This window comes from Taudactylus pleione, unplaced genomic scaffold, assembly GCF_031769625.1.
Source record: "Taudactylus pleione unplaced genomic scaffold, aTauple2 ptg000019l, whole genome shotgun sequence".
Taxonomy (NCBI): Eukaryota; Metazoa; Chordata; class Amphibia; order Anura; family Myobatrachidae; genus Taudactylus; species Taudactylus pleione.
In genome coordinates, this window is record NW_028284421.1 from 22348033 (window position 1) to 22370125 (window position 22093).

The 22093-nt window shown below is 45.7% G+C and overlaps 2 protein-coding genes across 3 annotated transcripts in view; one reads left to right on the top strand and one right to left on the bottom strand.

The window, feature by feature from the left end:
* The window catches only part of SNX22 (sorting nexin 22), a 69880-nt gene extending 65968 nt beyond the window's left edge, over window positions 1–3912 (top strand). The window contains exon 6 of one of the 2 annotated variants that reach the window (XM_088443718.1): window positions 2488–3912. In XM_088443718.1, the coding sequence (XP_088299844.1) occupies window positions 2488–2600 (113 nt within the window). In that variant the 3' untranslated portion in view covers window positions 2601–3912. The remainder of the gene's footprint in view (window positions 1–2487) is intronic. The other variant, XM_088443716.1, reaches the window with a different exon arrangement.
* A 6669-nt stretch (window positions 3913–10581) lies between these two features.
* PPIB (peptidylprolyl isomerase B) lies at window positions 10582–21561 on the bottom strand. Its single transcript, XM_088446017.1, has 5 exons — window positions 21219–21561; window positions 15188–15301; window positions 15021–15114; window positions 12772–12956; window positions 10582–11006 (listed from the first exon to the last, which is right to left on the bottom strand). Exons 1-5 carry the CDS (start codon window positions 21351–21353, stop codon window positions 10884–10886), a joined length of 651 nt encoding a protein of 216 aa, XP_088302143.1. The 5' UTR covers window positions 21354–21561; the 3' UTR covers window positions 10582–10883.
* Window positions 21562–22093: the final 532 nt, after the last annotated feature.

Genomic DNA, 22093 nt, shown 5'->3' on the forward strand with positions numbered 1-22093 from the left:
ATGTACTTGGTGTGCAACAATATGTAGGTAGGTGTACGAGTCAAAATAACATCCACATGAATGCCAAGACCCAAGGTTTCCCAGCAGAACATTGCCCAGAGCATCAGACTGCCCTGCGGCTTGCCTTCTTCCCACAGTGCATCCTGGTGCTATCTCTTCCTCTGGGTAAAAGACGCACACGCACCGACTGTTCACATGATGTAAAAAAATTGTGATGCATCAGACTGGGTCACCTTCTTCCATTGCTCCATGGTCCAGTTCTGACGCTTCTGTGCCCATTGTAGGCACTTTTGGCACAGTGGTCTGCATGGACACTATGAAAGGTGTCAGAACAAACCGTGTATGGCAGTTTGCTGCATAGCCACAGACCAGTCAATCATAGCCAGCATGAACTTTTTCATTTTGTGCTACAGCAGCTCTTCTGTGGGATAGAACCAGACTGCCTAGCACTTGCTCCCCATGCACATCAATAAACCCCCGTCGCTGGTTCATCCTAGTACCACTTTTGGTCGGTACATACAACTGCATACCAGAAACACCCCACAAACCTGCCATTGGGGAGATGCTCTGATCTAGTTGTTTAGCCATCACAATTTGTAACTTGTCAAAGTCCCTCCATCCTTTATGCTTGCCCATTTTTCCTGCTTCCAACACATCAACTACAAGAACTGACTGTTCACTTGTTGTCTACTATATACCACCACTTGACAGGTGTCATTATAATGAGATGTTATTCATTTCGCCTGCCAGTGGTTTAAATGTTAGGTGTATATGGTACACACCTCCCACCCCTATCAGCCATAACAATAAAACCAGCATATGTATAAAAATTTGGGTAATTTGTTACAAATAGCTGGCCCAATATTGCATTATCCAAGACTTTGTATGGCACATTCTTTTAGGACACATTAGCTTAGTATTATATACCTTGAGACTTGTGCCAAAAACATTTTTTTTTCTTATTTTGATGAACAGAGATATTTGGCCCTAGAATAGGAAAAATTTGAGAAAATTTTCCCCTACGAAAAATACATGAAACCTGACATTTCTTTCCAAACTAAGATAGTGATACCCTGAAAAGTAATAATTTCACATTTTTGTTATGATTTGGTCCCATTTTTTAGTCAGTAAAAAGTACAATATTATATAATCAATGTGTGACTGAAATGTAGCCCAGACTTTGGTGAGAACTATGGTTTTTGTCCTAGCGCACCGGCACCTCCCAGTCCTGAGATAGAGATGTGTCCTTACACATCGATGCTGCTGTCACGCTAGAAAGCCCCTCTCGGTGCACCAGGTCCAGTGAGGCTCTGCTAGCCTCTGCAGTGTCGCAATTGGGCTAGGACACACCAGCAGACTCTGCTGAGTAATGTGATATGCAACAGTTGTATATCTTTGTCCGGTGAAGGTCGCCATAGACTCAGATTCAAACGTTCGTCAGATCAGTTCTACAATTTCCCTTGAAAATTCTTCCCTTCAGATACAGGACGATTTGTATTTAAAATGCAACTATTTCACATAAGACCATATGATTTGATCAATCACATAATGTGTGCCAATTCCTACGCGATCAGTTGAGATCTCTCTGCAAAACCATCTGATCTGTGATCCAACTAGACGAGGGCGGCGGGGACGCGCATCGGGGTTGCAGAAGACTCAAAATACAACTATTTTCATAAAAGATTGGTCTGTCCAACCTGTAGAAACTGCCCAAATCGTGTGATCAATCGTCCCGTGTATGGGCAGCAAGAGTCTTTAAATCTATATACGAAGTGTTACAATGTAGCTGCCACAGCTTTCTTCATTCCAAGTTCTGTTGTATATCTGTGGGCAAATGAGTCTGTATATAAAACACAAGTGTTGCATATTAAATTAATTAGCAGAGTATTTTGGTGTGTCCTAGTCGCTTAGACGCTTTTTCAGCAACAAAAAGATGATGCAAAAAAGACGGCCAATGCTAGCATAGTCCCATGTGCTGCATGGCGTATTCAGGATAGATGGATGAGGACACATCTGTAGATATAAATTTGACCATTCACTTGGATTGACCCTTGTAGCACAATTGTGCCATTCTCTAGCACATGACCAAACCACTCTAAAATAGGTCATGTCTGAACAATAAGCCATTACAAATAGTTAATCACATCTAGATTTTAGCATTATGACAATTAGAAGCATCACTTGTGAAATACCTAGTAGTGTCAACATTACGCCATTGCTGACATTAGCTGCACAACCTGGAAGGGACTCCTAGCACCAGAATTGAAACTGTAAAGTTCTAAATTGAATGTCCAATGCCTATAGGACCAGTGAGTGACCTGAGTGGTAGTGTATGTTATTTGTAATCACTTGGGATTCTTATGTATATCCATTACTGCATTGCATTGTCATACTAGTGTCACTTGAATGTGACCAGCCACTCTACAGCATATTAAAAGTGTATTATTGACACACTACCTCACTTGATTTCTCTTTGCTTTATATCAGATATGCTTGAAGATATTGTGTTGGAAGGAGTTCTCCAAGGACTATACCAGAAGAATCATAAGGACACACCTACAATCAAACAAACATTCCCACCAAACAGACAATTGCAGTGACAGCGGTAGAGAGCCGCCACAGGAATTATTCCATGTGGTGGTTAGTATTTCTATCGGCACAATGGACCTCCATGATGTCTTTTGTATGGGATAAACGTGTTTGGAGGAAATGTTCATCAAGTATCTCATTGCTAAAAAAGTCTCAGTTGGTGCAGGAGTAAAACCACGTGTGGGTGCCTCAAGAGTGATAGGACATGTATACAGGAGACTACAACAGACACTAACATTCCGCTAATGCAGGATACCATTCCTGAACAGTGTGTACACTAACGTATGGACCATTATTGTGGACAAAATCTCCCTCATGAATCCTCCAGAACAGATATGGAGTTACAATGGAACTATCAAGATTTGCAGACTGTGCAGTGAACATGGTGTAGAAGGCTGTCACCAGTACTAACAAATGCTACACTAAACCATCAAATCTGGAGATGTTTTTTTTTCTAGGAAAGAATGACTGCTGGCCTACAGAGAGCTAGGTGTCTGTAAAATGATAAACTTAATCAGATGACTGGAATAAGGCTGCATAAGACCTTGTTCTGAGCGTTGATAGCTGATATAGTCACACACACCTGGTTACTATCACATCAAGATATGGAAGTAGTATTAGCATAGCCAGCATTTTCATTTATGGCACAGCAGAATACCAAGTCAGCCATGGGAGATTATGTTTCACAGGCTGAAAAATTCCTTTATCCTCCTTTTGGGTACCAATTCTAAAAATAATGTTACATCCCAAATGAATGATTTAGAGTACAAACATTGGAGCTGCTCTGTGTAAAGTAGGATGAAGGAGACCTAAACCACACACTTATTGAGGAGAGCTCTTGTGAGTGTCAGGTTACCAATACGCTGCATGTACCCCTGATAAACAAAACATATAGCATACAGTGGTGTCATATAGCCATCTATGCATGAAGTCTTGGACATTTCTTTCCTAATTCAATACAGGTTGAGCAAATTCATAATATCTGATTGTATCTGTTAGGGTGTAGACTTCTGTGCATATACACAAGTACTATAATACTGTTTCACAATGCTGCTAAGCCTATTTTGGCACTTTGAACTCAACACATTCTGGCTTCAATATCAGCAATTTCTCTCTGCAGTCAACTTTCTTAAAATAAATAAATGTCTTCGTGATCAATGGTGTTTCCTGAAAAAACTAAGTGACTCTGGGATGATAGGTTGAAGATATTTCTGCAACCAGTAACAGAAGAATTAGCAATGTTTGGCTACTGTATACAGCCAAACAGCATCGTGCATATTTAAATTTGCCACGATGTATCCATTACTTACTATACTAAAAATAAAAATTGACAATTCTCTGAATTGCTGCAGGTCTCGTCATAAGAATGGTTACCATTCTCATTTATATACTAAAGTGGGAAAATTGGTGAAACATATAACATATTACCTTTCCTGCCTCTATGTTACATAAATTTTATATGTTCTGCGATGATTGATCACAAGACAAATAAGAACAGCTTCCATAGTTGGAAGTGGGGACTATTTTCAGAAAACAGTAATGTGTGTAATCTATATATGTGTAGTACACACACTTCATGATGCTTTCATAGTTTGGCAACACAAGTACAAATCCATAAAGTTTCTCCCAAAAATGAATCGCCTAATTCTCCTAAGTATAGGCATACTAAATAAGTGTGCTTTATGCAAGTATGATGCAGGTGTAGTGTTTAGAGAGATGGGGAGATACTTGTTCCCACCCTAATATAAATAATATATATTTATTAATCAATCAGATGAGCCAGAGTCAGCTCTCCACCTAGATTCAAGGTAATCAGGATTGAACAGTCCAGGTTACACAATAATTGAGAGGTGGGGAAGATCTGAAAAAGATGATCTCTGCAAATACAGAATAAAATGCACGAGGACATAACTGTAAAACAGGATTTTGGTACTTACCGTTAAATCCATTTCTCCGATTCCACAGGGGACACTGGAGCTTCATGACAGTGGGGTATAGACGGTGGGTTGAGTTGAGCCTGGCACTTTAAAAATCTACAAGTGTGACTGGCTCCTCCCCCTCTATGCCCCATCAACCCCAGTTTTAAAGAACTGAGCCCGAGAGGAGACGGAGAACAGACTGAAGAACAGAGAAGGAGAACAGGAAAAGAAACATCCAACATACTGACACACTGCAAGAACACAGCAGGCTGCAGTGATAAACAGTCACACAATAAAACAGACAAAACTGCAACAGAACTGAAGCAGAACAAACAACTGAGAACAGGCAAGAAGCACTGGGTGGGCGTCCAGTGTCCCCTGTGGAATCGGAGAAATGGATTTAACGGTAAGTACCAAAATCCTGTTTTCTCCTTCATCCACTAGGGGACACTGGAGCTTCATGACAGTGGGGACGTCCCAAAGCTACCCTCCTGGGGGGGAGAGTGCTGAACGCCCTGCAAGACACTACGACCAAAATTTGAAGCAGAAGCCGCAAAAGTGTCAAATCTGTAGAAACGTACAAAAGTATGAACCGAAGACCACGTCGCTGCCCTACAAAGCTGTGAAGCCGAGACACCTCTACGTGCCGCCCAAGAAGTACCCACACGCCGATTAGCATCATAAAGGACGAATAGAGCCTCTGATTTACGTAGCCCCTCAGTACGGGACACATAAATGCGAAGTGCCCGAACCACATCCAAGGAGTGAGAATCCCCAGAAGAGTCCGACAACGCTGGCACTACAATCGGCTGATTCAGATGAAAACCCGAGACCACCTTGGGCAAAAAGGAAGGCCGGGTACGAAGTTCCGCCCGATCTTCGTGAAAAATCAAGTAAGGGGAACGGCAGGACAAGGCTCCAAGTTCCGACACACGTCTGGCCGAAGCCAGGGCCAATAAAAGGATCATCTTCCAAGTCAAATACTTCAATTCCACCTCCTGCAAAGGCTCAAAGGTGGATGACTGAAGAAAAGATAAAACAAGATTCAGGTCCCAAGGAGCCGTGGGTGGCACAAAGGGGGGCTGAATTCTAAGAACCCCTTGAAAAAAGGTCTGAACCTCCGGAATCAGAGCTAGGCGACGCTGGAAAAAAATAGAAAGAGCAGAAATCTGCACTTTAAGCGATCCCAAGCGTAACCCCGCATCGAGGCCTTTTTGAAGAAAAAGAAGAAGACGTGGTAAATGAAAAGAGGAAGTGGAGGATCCACGACCTTCACACCAGGAGATATAAGCCCTCCAAATGCGATGATAATGCGCTGATGTTACCGGTTTTCTAGCCCTAAGCATGGTAGGAATGACCGACCTAGGAACTCCATGGCTTCTTAGGATGGCGGTCTCAATAGCCACGCCGTTAAACGAAGCCGCCGTAAATCCGGGTACACACATGGACCCTGTTGTAGAAGGTCCGATCGTAGCGGAAGATGCCAAGGTTCGTCTGCCAGAAGGAATAAAAGATCGGAGTACCAAACCCGACGAGGCCAATCCGGAGCCACTAGGATGACGGTGGACGACTCTCGTTTGATCCGCTTGAGAATCCGAGGGAGGAGCGGAAACGGTGGGAACAGGTACACAAGGCTGTACGGCCAAGGGATCAGTAAAGCATCCGCTCCCACCGCTGCCGGATCCATGGTCCTGGAGCAGTAAAGGGGTAGTTGATGATTTATCCGAGATGCCATCAGGTCTATCTGTGGCTTCCCCCATCTGCAAACCAGTTGATGAAAGACCTCGGGATGAAGGGACCACTCCCCGGGATGAAGATCCTGACGACTGAGGTAGTCCGCTTCCCAGTTGTCGACCCCCGGAATAAACACTGCTGAAATGACCTCTACGTGTCTTTCTGCCCACAGAAGGATGCGACTGGCTTCTCTCATTGCCATCCGACTGCGGGTTCCCCCTTGGCGATTTATGTATGCCACTGCCGTGGCGTTGTCTGATTGTATCCGAACCGGAAGTCCTCGTAACAGAGGAGCAGTCTGTATCAAAGCTCTGTAGACTGCCCGCAGTTCGAGAACATTGATTGGTAAGAGGGACTCCTGCTGCGACCAAAGCCCCTGGAAGTGATTGTCCAGAACCACCGCTCCCCATCCGCGGAGGCTGGCGTCCGTGGTGACCAAGGTCCAATTCCAAATTCCGAAGCGGCGACCCGCTAACAGATGCTCCGTCCGAAGCCACCAGAGCAAGGATATGCGGGTCCGGGGAGACAGACGCACCAGCCGATGCATCTGTAGGTGGGACCCGGACCACTGAGACAGAAGATCCAGTTGAAATATTCTGGAGTGAAATCTGCCGAATTGGATGGCCTCGAAGGAAGCCACCATTTTCCCCAGGAGACGTATGCAAAGATGCACAGATACTTTCCTGGGTCTGAGCACTAGACGAACCAGCTCCTGTATGGCTATGGCCTTGTCCCTTGGCAAGAATATACGAAGCAGAACAGTGTCTAGAATCATTCCTAGGAACTGAAGTCTCTGGGACGGCATCAACTGAGACTTCTGGAAGTTCACAATCCATCCATGTTGAATGAGAATCTGATGTGTAAGGGACACTTGGTGTAAAAGGACTTCTGCCGTCGGAGCCTTGATGAGTAAATCGTCTAGGTACGGAACTATCGTCACCCCCCGAGAGCGCAAGTGAGACACCATGACGGCCATCACTTTGGTGAATACCCTGGGAGCTGACGAGAGACCGAATGGCAGGGCCTGAAACTGGAAATGAGCTTCCCTGATGGCAAATCTGAGGAAAGCCTGGTGAGGAACCCAAATTGGGACATGCAGATAGGCGTCCTTGATATCTATCGACACCAGAAACTCTTCTGCCTCTAGTCCTGCAATGACAGAATGGAGAGATTCCATCTTGAACCTGTGAAATGAAAGATACTGGTTCAATGATTTCAGATTCAAAATGGGTCTGACTGACCCATCTGGTTTCGGAACCACAAAAAGGTTTGAGTAAAACCCTTGTTGCCTTTGCGCAGTGGGAACCGCCACAAGGACCTCGGCCAGCAAAAGTTTCTCGATCGCTTGACGCAAAATTAGTTGCTTCAAGGGATCGACGGGCAAACCTGTTGTAAAATAACGTCGAGGAGGAGTGAAAGCGAACTCGATCTTGTACCCCTGAGATACCAGATTTCGAACCCAAGTGTCTGGAGAAGTCCGTCTCCAAACCTCCGAGAAACGCTGGAGGCGTGCCCCCACCTTCGGATTTCCGAGATGGGATGGGAGCCCGTCATGCCACAGGCTTGTCTGCTGGCTTGGGATCTGGACGGCGGCCAATATTTGCTTGACGTCCTCTAGTACGGCCTCCTCGCCCCGCTGAAGACGAACCTCGCGATCGTCCCTGAAATCTTGCCGATGCTCGAAAGGAACGAAAGGAAGGTCCCCTAAACGAGCGACGCGGAGGAGGTGCTGATGAAGGTAGAAAAGTACTCTTACCTCCAGTGGCCAGCGAAATCCATTTGTCCAGCTCTGGACCAAATAAAATATCGCCTGTGAAAGGAAGAGCTTCCACTGCTCTTTTTGACTCCGCATCCGCTTGCCAGGCACGAAGCCAAAGTGCCCGGCGAGCAGAGACCGCCGAAGCAGAAATCCTAGCGCCTACCTGGCCGATATCTCTGGAGGCGTCTCCTAAGTATACAGCAGACTCCTGAATATGTTCTGCCAAGGTAATCAGATCTGCTCGCAGAGTGCTGGATCTAAGACCCTCAGTCAATTGTTCCGCCCACTTTTCCACAGCCTTGTTGACCCAAGATCCTACCAAGGCCGGGCGGAGAAGTGCACCTGCGGCCGTATAAATGGATTTCAAAGTGGTTTCTAATCTCCGCTCTGAGGTTTCCTTCAATGTAGTAGCTCCTGGAACAGGTAACGTGGTCTTCTTTGACAACCGAGAAACCGAAGAATCCACAGGTGGCGGGGTCTCCCACCTCTTCCTATTTTCCGCAGGAAATGGGTAAAGAGAGAAGAAACGCTAAGGAATCTGGAATTTACGGTCCGGATTCTGCCAGGCTGCCGTCATCTGTTCATCCAACTGGAGAGAAACAGGGAATGTGACGGCCATCTTCTGTGACCTGGCAAATAAGGAGTCTTCTAACGATTCTGGAGCTTCCTGGCCAGAAATCTTAAGAACTTCCCTTACCGCTAGAATGAGTGCGTCAATACCTTGCAATGCCTCAGGTTCTTGTGAGTAAGTCTCTACGTCTGATTCGTCCAGCATCTCCCCTTCCTCCTGAGACGAGTGATCCGCTGCCGAATCCTCATCCGACTGGAGAACGGCCGGAAGAGCCCTCTTTTTAGATGAGCGACTTACCGTAGCTTCAGGAGCTTTAGACGCAGAACCCATCGCTTGAGCAAGGCTATTCACCGAGCGGACTAAATTCTGAGCCCACGCTGGTTCTGCTAGAAAAGAAGGGTGAGATGTGCCAGGTAGATCTCTGGCAGACTCCCGTTCCCTACGGGAAGCGGCTAATTCAGAAGAAAGGTCCGCCATGACCCCGGCCAAACTATTTATGAAGGAGGGAGTGACAGACTGCGTGTTAGCACTGTCTGCTTCACATGTCTCGCACAGGGAAGACCCTTCGGAGCGAGCATGGGTAAACTTCTTCCTGCACTTAGTGCAGGCAAACAGCTTTTGTGATGCAGTTTTTTCTGTCCTGGATGTCATCATGTACTCACAGACAAGCACCACATACAATTCAGGAATGCAGAAGAAGTATAGGGAGAAGCAGAATTACAATAATAATGCTACTCAAGTATGGGAGCAGACAGAGCAATAAGGGAGGAGCAGAATTTCAATAATAATGCTACTCAAATTGCATGCAGAGCAGTATAAGAGGAGCAGAATTTCAAGAAAATGCAACTCAGTAACAGGGGCAGACAGGAGCAATCAATAGGACCAGAAAGTAGTTAAAACCACCCTCTGTATTTACAGACCCCCTGTAGATGCTCTCATCTGCTCCTCTCCCCCTCCGCTCAGTGCCTGCAGTCTGAGGCGCCACTCCCGTTCAGAGCGCGCCAAACTAGCCCAGGCAGTGAAGGAGGAAGAGGAGGGACCCATAAGCTCCTCCCCTAATGGCCGCCGCTTTGTATGCGCGCGGCATACACTTATACAGTGGGACGTTCTGTCCCCGCACTAACAGCGGGGGCAAGCGGCACGACCGCCCCAGTGATAACCGTGCCGGTGCCTTTTACACAAGCACCGGCACGCAGAGGCAGGACCGCTGTGAGCGCGCCTACCTAACAGCCAGCGCCGGTGTTCTATCACAACACCAGCGTGGCAACTGACAACGGGGCTGACAGCCGCTCGCTGTTTTCAGACCCAGCAGTTATTTTCACCTCTCCTGCTAGTCAGGAGAGGTGTGTTACTCACCGGGCTGCTGCGGCCAGAGCGCTGGGCAGTGAGGGGAGAGCGGGGACCCGGACACAAGCCAGTGGTAGCTGCGGCGGGACCTGCTGAGTCTGATGACTCCTAACTGCCTAAAGCAGCCTCCCCTCCATAGGGTGACCGGACACAGGCTGCAGTAGCCGTGTGGTCCCCTCTCTGGCGGCTCCCACGATGCAGGCAGACTGTCACAGCTAACAGTCTGCCTGTCCTCTTGCTTGATTCTTTTACAAATCATATAAAAATTAATATAAGGGCTGGAGACAGCCCCTGTGCACCGGCTCTACTCGGGCACATTCTAAAAACTGGGGTTGATGGGGCATAGAGGGGGAGGAGCCAGTCACACTTGTAGATTTTTAAAGTGCCAGGCTCAACTCAACCCACCGTCTATACCCCACTGTCATGAAGCTCCAGTGTCCCCTAGTGGATGAAGGAGAAATACTGTTTGCAGTAATTTAATGGCCAACAACTAGCAGCCAGATCTCACTCATACGAAAGGCTCAACCTCTATTTCAAGCAGACATTAACCATGGCTGGGACTAAAAGGTGCCAACTGGAAGTTTTGCGACTCATAATCATTGGTAATTGTATTGAAATCTGTTGCAAAAAAAATATTTAGAGAAGAAAAGAAAACCTTTGCATCAGTTTTATAGAAACCATTTATTCAGTTAATTGTACACATTACTTATGATTCCCCCCAGTTTGGACATATTAAACAATAAGTGGGTGGAATGTGTAAGTCAATTTACTGTATGTTCCAATGGATTGCCACTTGTTTTGGTCACTTTTAATCAGTTCTGAGCTACACAGAAGGCCCTGTATAAGTTGCAAAGAGCTCTTTGCCAGTCAATATGGAACAAAAGGCAACTGGTTAAATAGATTTTCAAGCTCTGATTTATCCAGTGATGAAAGAGCATTTCCTGGCTGAGCGGGCATAGCCATTTTACTCTTTAGCAATTCCAAATGGCTTATCCACATCAATTGTTCCACAGTCCACAATTACCACATCTTTAAGAGGCTTGTCTCGTCCATCTGTCTTGGTAGATTCAATTTTTCTCACCACATCCTGAAATAGAATCGAGAAGTTACATTAAAAAAAACCCCAAAAACTAAATCTGGGTACACATCCAACAGATATCGAGTGATCTGCAGATGACGGTTGTTCATACACACTGACCAACCATTATCTGTCATCTGGCCGCAGGTCTAGCTGGCCAGGGGGGCGTATCGCACCTTCCTCCCTGTGGCCTCTGCAGAGATATTGGGCATCGGCTGTGCAGCACAGCCGACGCAATATACGCCTGAACATAGTCGTTCGGACATATCGCTGGTGTACACTGGTCAACGCACACAAGATATATTGGCCAATATCTGCCAGTGTGTAGCCAACATTAGAGTTCATATCACCAACACTGTGTAATAGCATAGTAACCTGACTACCCATTACTGTGGATTTTGTGTAAAGTAGTTAAATACTTATATCATGCCCTGTGCACAGTGACCCATATTGTTCACCTCCGCTGGTAACATTACAGCATGTACCTATTCTAGATTTTCAAATGGGAAAAAACCCTTACTACCAGCTATGTTGCTTAAAAAGATAAAAGCTATCCCCTTGTTTGCTACAGTGTTTCCCCGATAAGACCTACCCCGAAAATAAGCCCTAACAAAATCCCCATTTTGTCCGGTCCCTGCGCTACACTAAAATGCCCCCAGCTCCACCCCCCACATGAAATGGAAGCCACTGTTCAAGACTTAACAGTGGCATACAATCACAGCTGCAGCGTCTCACTCTCTCACAGTGAGCGCGCGGCAGCTGGCGTGCGTGGCAGCGTCATTGACAGCAGCACCATGGAGGAGGAGAGAAGAGAAAGAGGAAAAAAAAATAAAAGGTAAGTAAAGCAGGACTGAGGGCATGATGGGGATTAAAAACAGGACTGAGGGAATGTTAATTAAAATAAGCCCTACCCCGAAAATAAGCCTTATGGAGTTTTTTTGACCAAAAGTCATCGCGTTAATGGCCGCACTGTACGGCAGCATGGATTTGCAGAATTTTGTTCTGCGAATTCCGGCTCAGAGCGGGCCGCAAAAGGTGCGAGGCGCCGGTGCGTTGCCAGTGTTTTAACGCCGTTGCAACAGCAACTCGCACCCCTCGCAGCTAATTGGGTTGACCCCAATGAATGCAGATTTTTTTTTTTTAAAGCTGGAAAATGTCAATCTTCAAATTTTCTAAAAAGAATGAGAATTCAAAGAGTTGAACTGTCCAGAGACTGTGTGGGTAAGCACCAGGATAAATTGTAGTACAGCCTGCAGCAGCACTTGTTACATGGTCACTCTTCAGCTTCTGGGAAGGAAAGGCTGATGCACCTTAGAGGAATCCAAGTTCGGAGAAGCTAGTGCTACACTCTTCTCATACATTCTGTTCTTTACACCTTCAAAACATTTTATATTCATTGTCTAACAATTTCACCACATATAATACACATGTATATAGTATTACATGATGTTATAGTAAATAGGATCAGCACATAAATATCTTAAACTGTATCATGTGCCCTCTTCACACATTACCTTATCTATACAATGGAATCAGGAGGAACAATCAGAATGTAAATTTTGTGGATACCTTAAGAATGGCCACTGCTAGTTACACTGGGTGCTGACTGGAAGTGGCAGAGAGGTTTCATTTTTATTATAGGATGAACTAAATGTATATGCAGTTATTGGCATGTCAGACTAAACTGGCTGCTGTACTTTCCAAATCATATGTAGACATTTATAAATACCACTAACAAGAATCTGTAAATACAGATGACCATATCCAGTCTTACCTCTCCTTCCAAGATTTTACCAAACACCACATGTCTCCCATCGAGCCAGGACGTTTTAACGGTGGTGATGAAAAACTGTGAACCGTTTGTGTCCTTGCCAGCGTTGGCCATGCTCACCCACAGAGGACCATAGTGCTTCAGTTTAAAGTTCTCATCAGGGAACTTATCTCCATAGATGCTTTTACCTGGATTAAAGGAAAGGTGAAATAAGAGAAAACAGGTTATACGATTACCTTTACAAATATTCATTTGATAACAGATGCCTCACACAATCAAGATGACATTCTCCCGCTTCGGTACTTGTAGTCCAGTGTTTAACCACTAGTGTGCCGCAAGTGATTGTCAAGTGTGCCGCGGTGATCAGCTGAACGCACTGGTACTGTCGTTTGTTTTTATTCCTGAGGAGGCCAATGTTAGTGTGCATTATTCCTGAGGAGGCCAATGTTAGTGTGCTTTATTCCTGAGGAGGCCAATGTTAGTGTGCTTTATTCCTGAGGAGGCCAATGTTAGTGTGCTTTATTCCTGAGGAGGCCAATGTTAGTGTGCTTTATTCCTGAGGAGGCCAATGTTAGTGTGCTTTATTCCTGAGGAGGCCAATGTTAGTGTGCTTTATTCCTGAGGAGGCCAATGTTAGTGTGCTTTATTCCTGAGGAGGCCAATGTTAGTGTGCTTTATTCCTGAGGAGGCCAATGTTAGTGTGTTTTATTCCTGAGGAGGCCAATGTAGTGTGTTTTATTCCTGAGGAGGCCAATGTAGTGTGTTTTATTCCTGAGGAGGCCAATGTAGTGTGTTTTATTCCTGAGGAGGCCAATGTAGTGTGTTTTATTCCTGAGGAGGCCAATGTAGTGTGTTTTATTCCTGAGGAGGCCAATGTAGTGTGTTTTATTCCTGAGGAGGCCAATGTTAGTGTGCTTTATTCCTGAGGAGGCCAATGTTAGTGTGCTTTATTCCTGAGGAGGCCAATGTTAGTGTGTTTTATTCATGAGGAGGCCAATGTAGTGTGTTTTATTCCTGAGGAGGCCAATGTAGTGTGTTTTATTCCTGAGGAGGCCAATGTAGTGTGCTTTATTCCTGTGGAGGCAAATGTGTGTTTATTTTTTAATGTGGGAGTCAATGTGTATGTTTTTTTCCTTGGTCATGCCTTCCACAATGCTGGATGGTGTGCCTTGGCAATTTTAAAATCTTGTGTACTGTGCCTAGAGTTGAAAATCACTGTTGAAGTCTACAGCAGTCGTTCTCAAACTCTGCCCTTAAGTTTCCCCAGTCAGTCATGTTTTTAGGATTTCTGTCTGTGGAAGCAGGTGAGATCATTACTGACCCAGCTAAATAAATTAGCTCATCTGTGCATGATTGAAGAAATCCACAAAACAGGACCTGTTGGGGAAACTTGAGGACTGGAGTTGAGAACGCCTGGTCTATGAGACTGATGGCTACATTTGTAGTACCAAGGAATTTTACACCAAGAAAAAAACAAGGGCTCTAAAAATAATATTAGGAAACAAGCACCTAGGCATGCAAACATCATGAGCTTATTTTTCTATGCTTGAAAAGTGAAAAAAGCCCTCCTAATAGCCTGGAAGACACAATCTGTCCTCTTGTTGGGTCATGTAAAAGATTAAGTTCTAGAGCAATATAAATGCAGCAGCACATTTATGTTTGAAATATAAAACCTGAGACTTTATGTCTATTTCATGTAGTCTATTTCATGTTGCTGTTATAGGATACAAAGTAAATGGATGAGGGGGCAATTAACCAGATGCAGACTATGGTGTAAATTTACTAAAGTGAGAGTTTGTAGAAGTGAAGATGTTGCCCATAGCAACCAAATCAGATTCTAGCCATTATCTTCTAGAAGGTGCTCCACTTCTAAAAACTCTCACTTTAGTAAATATACCCCTACATCCTACGAATATGTTCAATATTTGAAATATTTCCAGCAGTCCTGGAGTGAAAAACATTTGTAGAGATTACCAGCAACAAATGTTGGCTTACATTAAACCTCTATTAGAAATAGAGGAAGATGCTCAATATACTCAAGAGGCGGCACTCATTAAGACTTTAATATACTTGCATTCCCTTTTTATTTTGTTTTGATTGAAGATTTCTAACTACTAATTAGCACTGCACACATACAAGCGCATGCACACTAGTGTGACAGTTTGCATCATGCTGGGTCCCAGTGGCAAAGGTAGACTAAGAGTGTGCCACTGCACAAATATACCCCCAAGGCCAACGAAAAAAGTACTAACCTCCAGTACCATCACCCCTTGTGAAATCCCCACCCTGAATCATGAAGTCCTTTATCACACGGTGGAACTTGCTGCCTTTATAGCCAAACCCTTTCTGAAAAGAGGAAAGTAGTTAGAGGCTTTGCCACCATTCCAAATGTCCCACAAGGGTCTCATTCATGACTCACCTCTCCGGTTGCCAGTGCAACAAAGTTCTCAGTAGTCTTGGGAACAGTTTTGCCAAAAAGGCCAATCACTACACGCCCGGCAGATTCATCTCCAATGTTAATGTCAAAGAACACCTGTAGATAGGGTCAAGTAAACAGGTCAGTTTTGCAGAAAAATGATTGTACTTAATGGGGTGGAATTCAATTGAATGCAATGTAATATAGCACCGGGAAAGAGACCAAAGCTATTCAATTGGTCGGGCTGTAAGCCTTCGACTAAAGGATTTATGCTTGTGTCCTCCTAAGGTGTAAGCAGAAATCCAACTAAACTAGTGCCGCAATGCTGGTTCTTGTGGTGTACGCCAACATCATCGTGCCCAGCACTTAAGTCTGAAAAGGTTGTTTAGCGCGAATATGGCATTAGGCATAGTAAACAGTATCTCCCGACTTGAGTGCCGGGCGCGATGCAGACAACAGAATAGCTCTTCCAACATTAATTCCAATTGAATTCCCCCCAATATATTGTTGTCTAACTTTAGATCCTGTTATTTAGTTCCTCATGGGAGCTCTTGGTGCCTCAATTATGGTTGATATACGCCACAGCACAGTCTGACTAATATCACCGGACTAGAATAATAACACCAATTCTATCATATTTATGGGAAGATTTGCGGCCACAATTGGAGCAAATTACCAGTGCATTTCAAGGATAAGAATTTTAATTCATGATGAAATATACAGATTAGGATGAGCAGAAAAAGCAAAAAAAAAAAATAAAAAAATTAATGATCAGGAGAAAAATAAAATGAAACCACAAAATTTTAGTCATGCTGCACTGAAACTATATGTCCATCCTGCGGGTTATTCTGTTATTATTATTTTTACCATGCCCAACAGGACAATACAGAGGATGAAAACATCTAACTGTTATAGGACAACTAGAACAGGGGGTGGGTGCATGTAGTGCCTCACAATGGCGTTACAAAAAATAAAAAACTTCTTAGTTTCTTTATACCCTATTTTTTTTTTTTTAATTTCCTCTTTTATCCTATAGGGGACACTTAACTTTGTGGATGCTCCCCAAAGCTACCCCATAAAGATGGATATGCTGACAAGTTGAGATGCGCAGCGCCCTGTGCCCACAACTAGCATCTCTTGTAGCAAAAACATTGAACTTTTAAACTTAAAATACACACAAGGACCAGGTGGCTCCCAGATACCTGCTCCACCAAGGCCCCATGCTAAGCCACCTATGAGGTAGGAGGCACTCCATCACCAGGTAGAATGTGCCTTCATGCTGACCAAAACAGGATACCCGAACACAATGTAAACCCATTGTATTAGCAAATTAACGCAATCGCTCGTTCATAACGAACAAAAATGTTAACAAAACTTGTGGAGAGATCTTTCTCTCAAGACTGATCTCGGCACAATGCTTGAAACACCATTTCCTGATTTAAGTGCAAATTAGATACCACATTAGGCTGAAAAGAGGGTTTTGTCCACAGAACAGAACAATGCTCCTGGGAAAAAAAAAAAGGATATGAAGATCTGGAGCATTAATTGAGAGTGGATTGTAGAACACATTCTCACAGACCATCAAATGTCAAGTTTCTGAACTTGGATAGATTATTGCACAAATGTCTGTTCGTACACTATTGTTGCAGTATTAAATATTGCAATTCCCAAGTCGCCCCTGCACAATTACATTCCATTATCACTAGCGCTTGGGGTAGAGGGTGCAGGAGATACCTTCTCATACTGGCAGCTTGTGGACAGGGGGGTGGTGGTACACCCCAGTGCCACTAGATACAATGTAGCCAACGAAAAGGAGAGTTATGGTAAAACTTACCTTCGTGAAATCTTTCTTTGAAGTCCATAGGGTCCTCAGGGAGACGGAGTACCGGACACCAACAGCAAAGCTTTTCAATCCCAGTACGTTCCAGTCCTTCCCCCCCCATATACCCCGCCCACAGCCTGCTGGCACCAGTTTTGTTAACAAGCCCAAGCCAGGAGCAGGACAGGAGAGAAGGAAGACTGGGACACTGAGGAATCACATTCTCATGCAGAGAAGGAGACAAGTGACCAAGAGGAGAAGCCCATAGAAGCCAGGTGTGTCAGTGCGGGTGCCCTGTGGACTTCAGAAAAAGTTAACCAAGGGAAGTTACCATAACTCCTTTTCTTCAGGGTCCATAGGGCTCCACAGGGAGACATTAGGGATGTCCCAAAGCAGTTGTTTAAGGGCGGGAATGCTCCTGAGCTGATAAGAGAACCCTACGCCCGAAGGAAGCATCCTGAGGGGCAAATGTATCAAAGGCATAAAACTTTAGAAAGGTGTGGACAGAAGACCAGGTGACCACCTTGCATAGCTGTTCAGCTGAGGCGCCATGCTGGGCTGCCCACTAGAGACCCACAGAGCGAGTAGAATGAGCAGAGACCATTTTGCGTGTAAGCCTGTGAGATAAGTCATGCGAATCCATCTGGCCAGAGTCTGTTAGCTGGCCATCCCCTCTTATGGAATCCATATAGGATGAAGAGGGATTCTGTTTTCCTGATGGAAGTAGTATGGTTCACTAAGATCTTCAGAGCACGGAGCACATCCAAACAGGCCTCACCTGCTGAGGAGTCTGGTGAATTAAAGGCCGGAACCACAACTCCATTCAGATGGAAGCGAGAAACCACCTTGGGAAGGAAGCCTAGGCGTGTTCGAAGAACAGCCCTGTCCTAACGAAATATTAAAAGGGGGAGCGACAGGAAAGAGACCCTAAATCAGATACCCTACAGGTAGACGCTATATCCAGAAAAAAGTCTTCGCAGTGAGCCATTTGACATCCACTGATTCCAGGGGTTCGAATGGAGGTTCCTGAAGTGCTTTGAGCACCACTGACAAATCCCATGGAGCCACAGGAGGGACAAAGGGAGGTGGTATACGTAGAACACTTTGTATGAAGGTGTGAACATCCGGTATAGGATCAATTCTGTGCTGAAACCAGATAGACAAAGCAGAGACCTGCACTTTGAGAGATGCTAGGCGGAGGACTAAGTCTAGTCCAGCCTGAAAAAAAAGGCAAGAATACGAGAAACTTTAAAGACTTGAGGGTCATAGTTTCTTGGAGCACACCATTGGAAATATGTATGCCATATTCTGTGGTAAATCCTGGCTGAGGCCGGTTTACGTGCTCAGAGCATGGTCTGGACCACAGAGCTGGAGAAACCCTTAGCCATTAGGAGGCATGTCTCAAGAGCCACGCCGTTAAAGGACAAACGGGCCAGGTCCGGATGTAGACTTGGACCCTGAGACAACAGGGTCCAAGGAAGTGGAAGTTGCAGAGAAAAGTCTATGGAGAGCCTTTGAAGATTGGAGTATCAATGACGCCTGTGCCCCCCCTCCTGTCTGAACTTCTGAAACACTCGAGGAAGCCGGGATATTGCAGGGAAGAGATACGCCAACTGGAAGTTCAATTTTAAGACAATGCGTCTACGAAGGCAGCACCGGGGTCCTTTGTTCTGGCTCCATAAAATGGAAGTTTGTGGTTGTGTCTTGAGGCCATGAGATCCATTTCTGGAAGACCCCATTTGACCACCAGAAGGTGAAAGACTTTTGGATGTAGAGACCATTATCCTGCATGCACGTTGAGAAGCGGATTTCCTTAGCCATCACAATTGAGGCTCCCTGGGATGAGCACTGAGGAGATGGCTGGGAGACTGTGTTGGGCCCATGCGAGAATGCAGGACACTTCTGTCATTGCTGACTGACTTTCGGTACCCCCTTGGTGATTGAGGTAGCCACAGCCATGGTGTTGTCGGACTGTACTTGTACTGGCCTGTTTTTCAGAATGTTGTAAGCCAGAGTGAGAGCTCTGTAGATGGCTTAAAGTTCCAAGACGTTGATTGGCAACACTGCCTCGACTGCGGACCATCGGCCCTGGAAGGAGTGCTGGCTGGTTAATGCGCCCCACCCTCAGAGGATTGCGTCTGTGGTGAGGAGAGCCCAGTCCGGGATCCAAATGGGACGACCCTTGTACAAATGGGAAGTCTGTAGCCACCAGGCTAGGGACAGATGAACCTTTGGGGGGGAGGCTCAGCATCTGGGATCTGAAAAGGGGTAGCCCGTTCCACCTGGCGAGGATCAGGTGTTGTAGTCGCCAGGAGTGAAACTGGGCAAATTCCACCATGTCAAAGGTGGACACCATTGATCCCAATGTCTGCATTGCAGAGTGAATTGACATCCAGCGATTGTGGAGCAGTCTCCGTAGCCTGTGCTGCAGTGCTGAATCTTGTCCAATGTTAGGAAGATTCTCTGAACTCAGAGTCCAGGAGGGCTCCCAAATGTACCATCCTTTGAGAGGGCGTCAGGGAAGACTTTTTCCAGTTGTTCAGCTAACCGTGGATTTGTCAAAAGCCAGATAGCCACTCCCAGGGGGACTTTGGGTTAAGCACCGCGCCGGGAGTGTTCGGCTACAGGGAGGAGGGGGAGGAGAGGCGGACTGGGGTGATAGGTTTAGGGCACCACCCAGGGAGGTGGGTTACCCTACTTACCACCTCCTGTTGGGATCTTGAAACTTCGGCTTCCAGCGTCGGTATGAGAACTGACGGCATCAGTATTTCATACAGATTCCCTTCAGATGGCTACTTTTCAGCAACGCATACTAAAAAGTCTATTAGATGTTACTCCTACACCAGATTTTACATTCTTGCCCCAAACTTATTTAATGTTATATTATTTCCACATAGAATTTTCTTCAGAACACAACACCCACTGTCTCAACAATGACTATGCTTAGCAGAATGAACACTGCAAATTATCTAGGAGTGAGATTTTAGGGTTCATTCACACTATGATATACCCTTAATCAGCATTTTAAGGGTACACTACCTCTTCCATTCTGACTATAGCACACCCTAAAGACAACTTCAAGCACTGCCAACATGGCAATGTGAACAAGTCCTTAACCAAAATTCGCCATTCATCACTGGGAGCAGCATTAATAGCAGTGTATGGCAAAGGCTTGATAAATAAAACGAAATGCAAGTAGAGAGTCAAGCATCGATAAATTGTGTATGGTTTATGTCAATCTTACATTAAACGCAAGTCGCAGAAGGATTCTGGATAGGAATATCTGTGAGAATGGCAAGGAGATCTCAATGTGATCAATGAAAACTCAAGTACCATACATCATATTTAAAGCAAACATCTCAAATTTCCCAGCATAGCCTGCTTTCTCCAGAATTTACATCCCCACAGTTTGCATTACACCCAAATTAGTAGAACATGCTGAAATAGGTCCCCGATGTGGTCTTACCAGATTTGTGGCCCAACAATAAGTACAGGGTGGATATTACATATTCCCAGTTGGTGGGAAGACTTTTGCACAGGTAAAACCATCTGCAATGGAGTGGGGCAATTTCCTGATCCCCAGATACCGGGCATCAGTGAAATAGATGCCCCAACCCCAGCACCAGGGGATCGACAATTTCCCCCATACATCTCAGATGTATGGGGGCCTTTTACAGCTACATAAATGGGGACAGAGTGGGGCAGGCTCAGTACTGCACTGTGGCCAAGATTATGGAATGATATCTAGTGACTTTCTAAAAGCATTGCCCAAAATACTTAAAATATTATATAGGTTGCCTAGGACCCAGCTGACATCAGGCACAAGCGGACCACATGGCACACCTGGTTGCAGCGTCCCCAGCCATTGGGTGAGACCAGTGCGGCTTAAGCACGAATCAAGGGAGCACCTCACCTATTAAGCCACTATTACTGTAGTTAGGAGGTATCGGGATATTACATATATATTTATATAATGTAGCGATATATGACCCGTGCCTTGTACCCGTGAGAACCTCACTGTGTATACAGCCACAGCCCGAGCTGCCCATTGTTACAGCAGATGTCTCACGTAGGGACAACGAGGCCACTAGCAGGGGACGCGGGTGTAGGAGGGGACCAGCAGCAGCGGGCACGGGTGGTACGAGGCACCGGTATGCTGCCATAGACGTGAAGCGAATGTGAATGTCGGGTCCCTGTGTCTCAGCCGCAAATTACCTTGGCAGTGACCTTAGGGCCCTTCTTCTTCTCATCGGCCTCGGAGGCGCTGGGGAAGAGCAGGAAGATGACGGAGCCCGCGATCAGGGCAGCGGCAAAGAGCAGCTTCATGTTTCTCTCCAGCAGCCGCAGCATGAAAGACGGAGAGCACGGGCCGGGGCGCGGGAGAGATGGAGCACAGCCGGCGTGACGTCACCACGGCGCGGACCCTACCACTCTGCTCCAAACATTGGGGGGGGGGAGGTGAGGAGAGGTGGTATTCAGCCTAGTGAGTAGTGAGTGACACTTTACACTATGTGACTAGACGCGTGTATAGCAGGTACAGCCGGCAGTGATGGTGTGATTGGGGATACACATATGTAGGCAATTTAGAACGGTGGACTCGTCCCATCAAAGGGCTCAGTCCACGCTCGGTGGAGCAGCCCGGCGGTAGCCGGAGGGGAATGATAGTCGTCGTTTCTATGCTCAGAGCCCCTTCTGCAGTGGATTATAGCATCAGCTATAGGATATGGCAGCGCTCAGAGGCGGTTTTTATTGTTCCATTTTTTATTTTTAAAAAGGGTACTTGGACGATACCATTCACCGACCACCCCTATAGTATGTGCCACGTTTAAGAGTTTGGCATTGGCTGCCTTGTATAACCAATCATAGGCAGACATGACAGAATCCGCGGCCTATGGTGTGTGAGGGAGTATACAGACTCAAGATAGTGGAAACCAGTGCCGGCGCCGAGGCTGTGACGTAGAGATAGCGCCTGGGACTGGGAGACTTGTGGCAAACCTCCTACACAAGAGGACAATGTGCCCATAGCAGCTCCTCAGCTTCTAGCTATCCTTTTTTTTATGGTAGTGTCTAGATGCTCTTCCCGAAGAGGA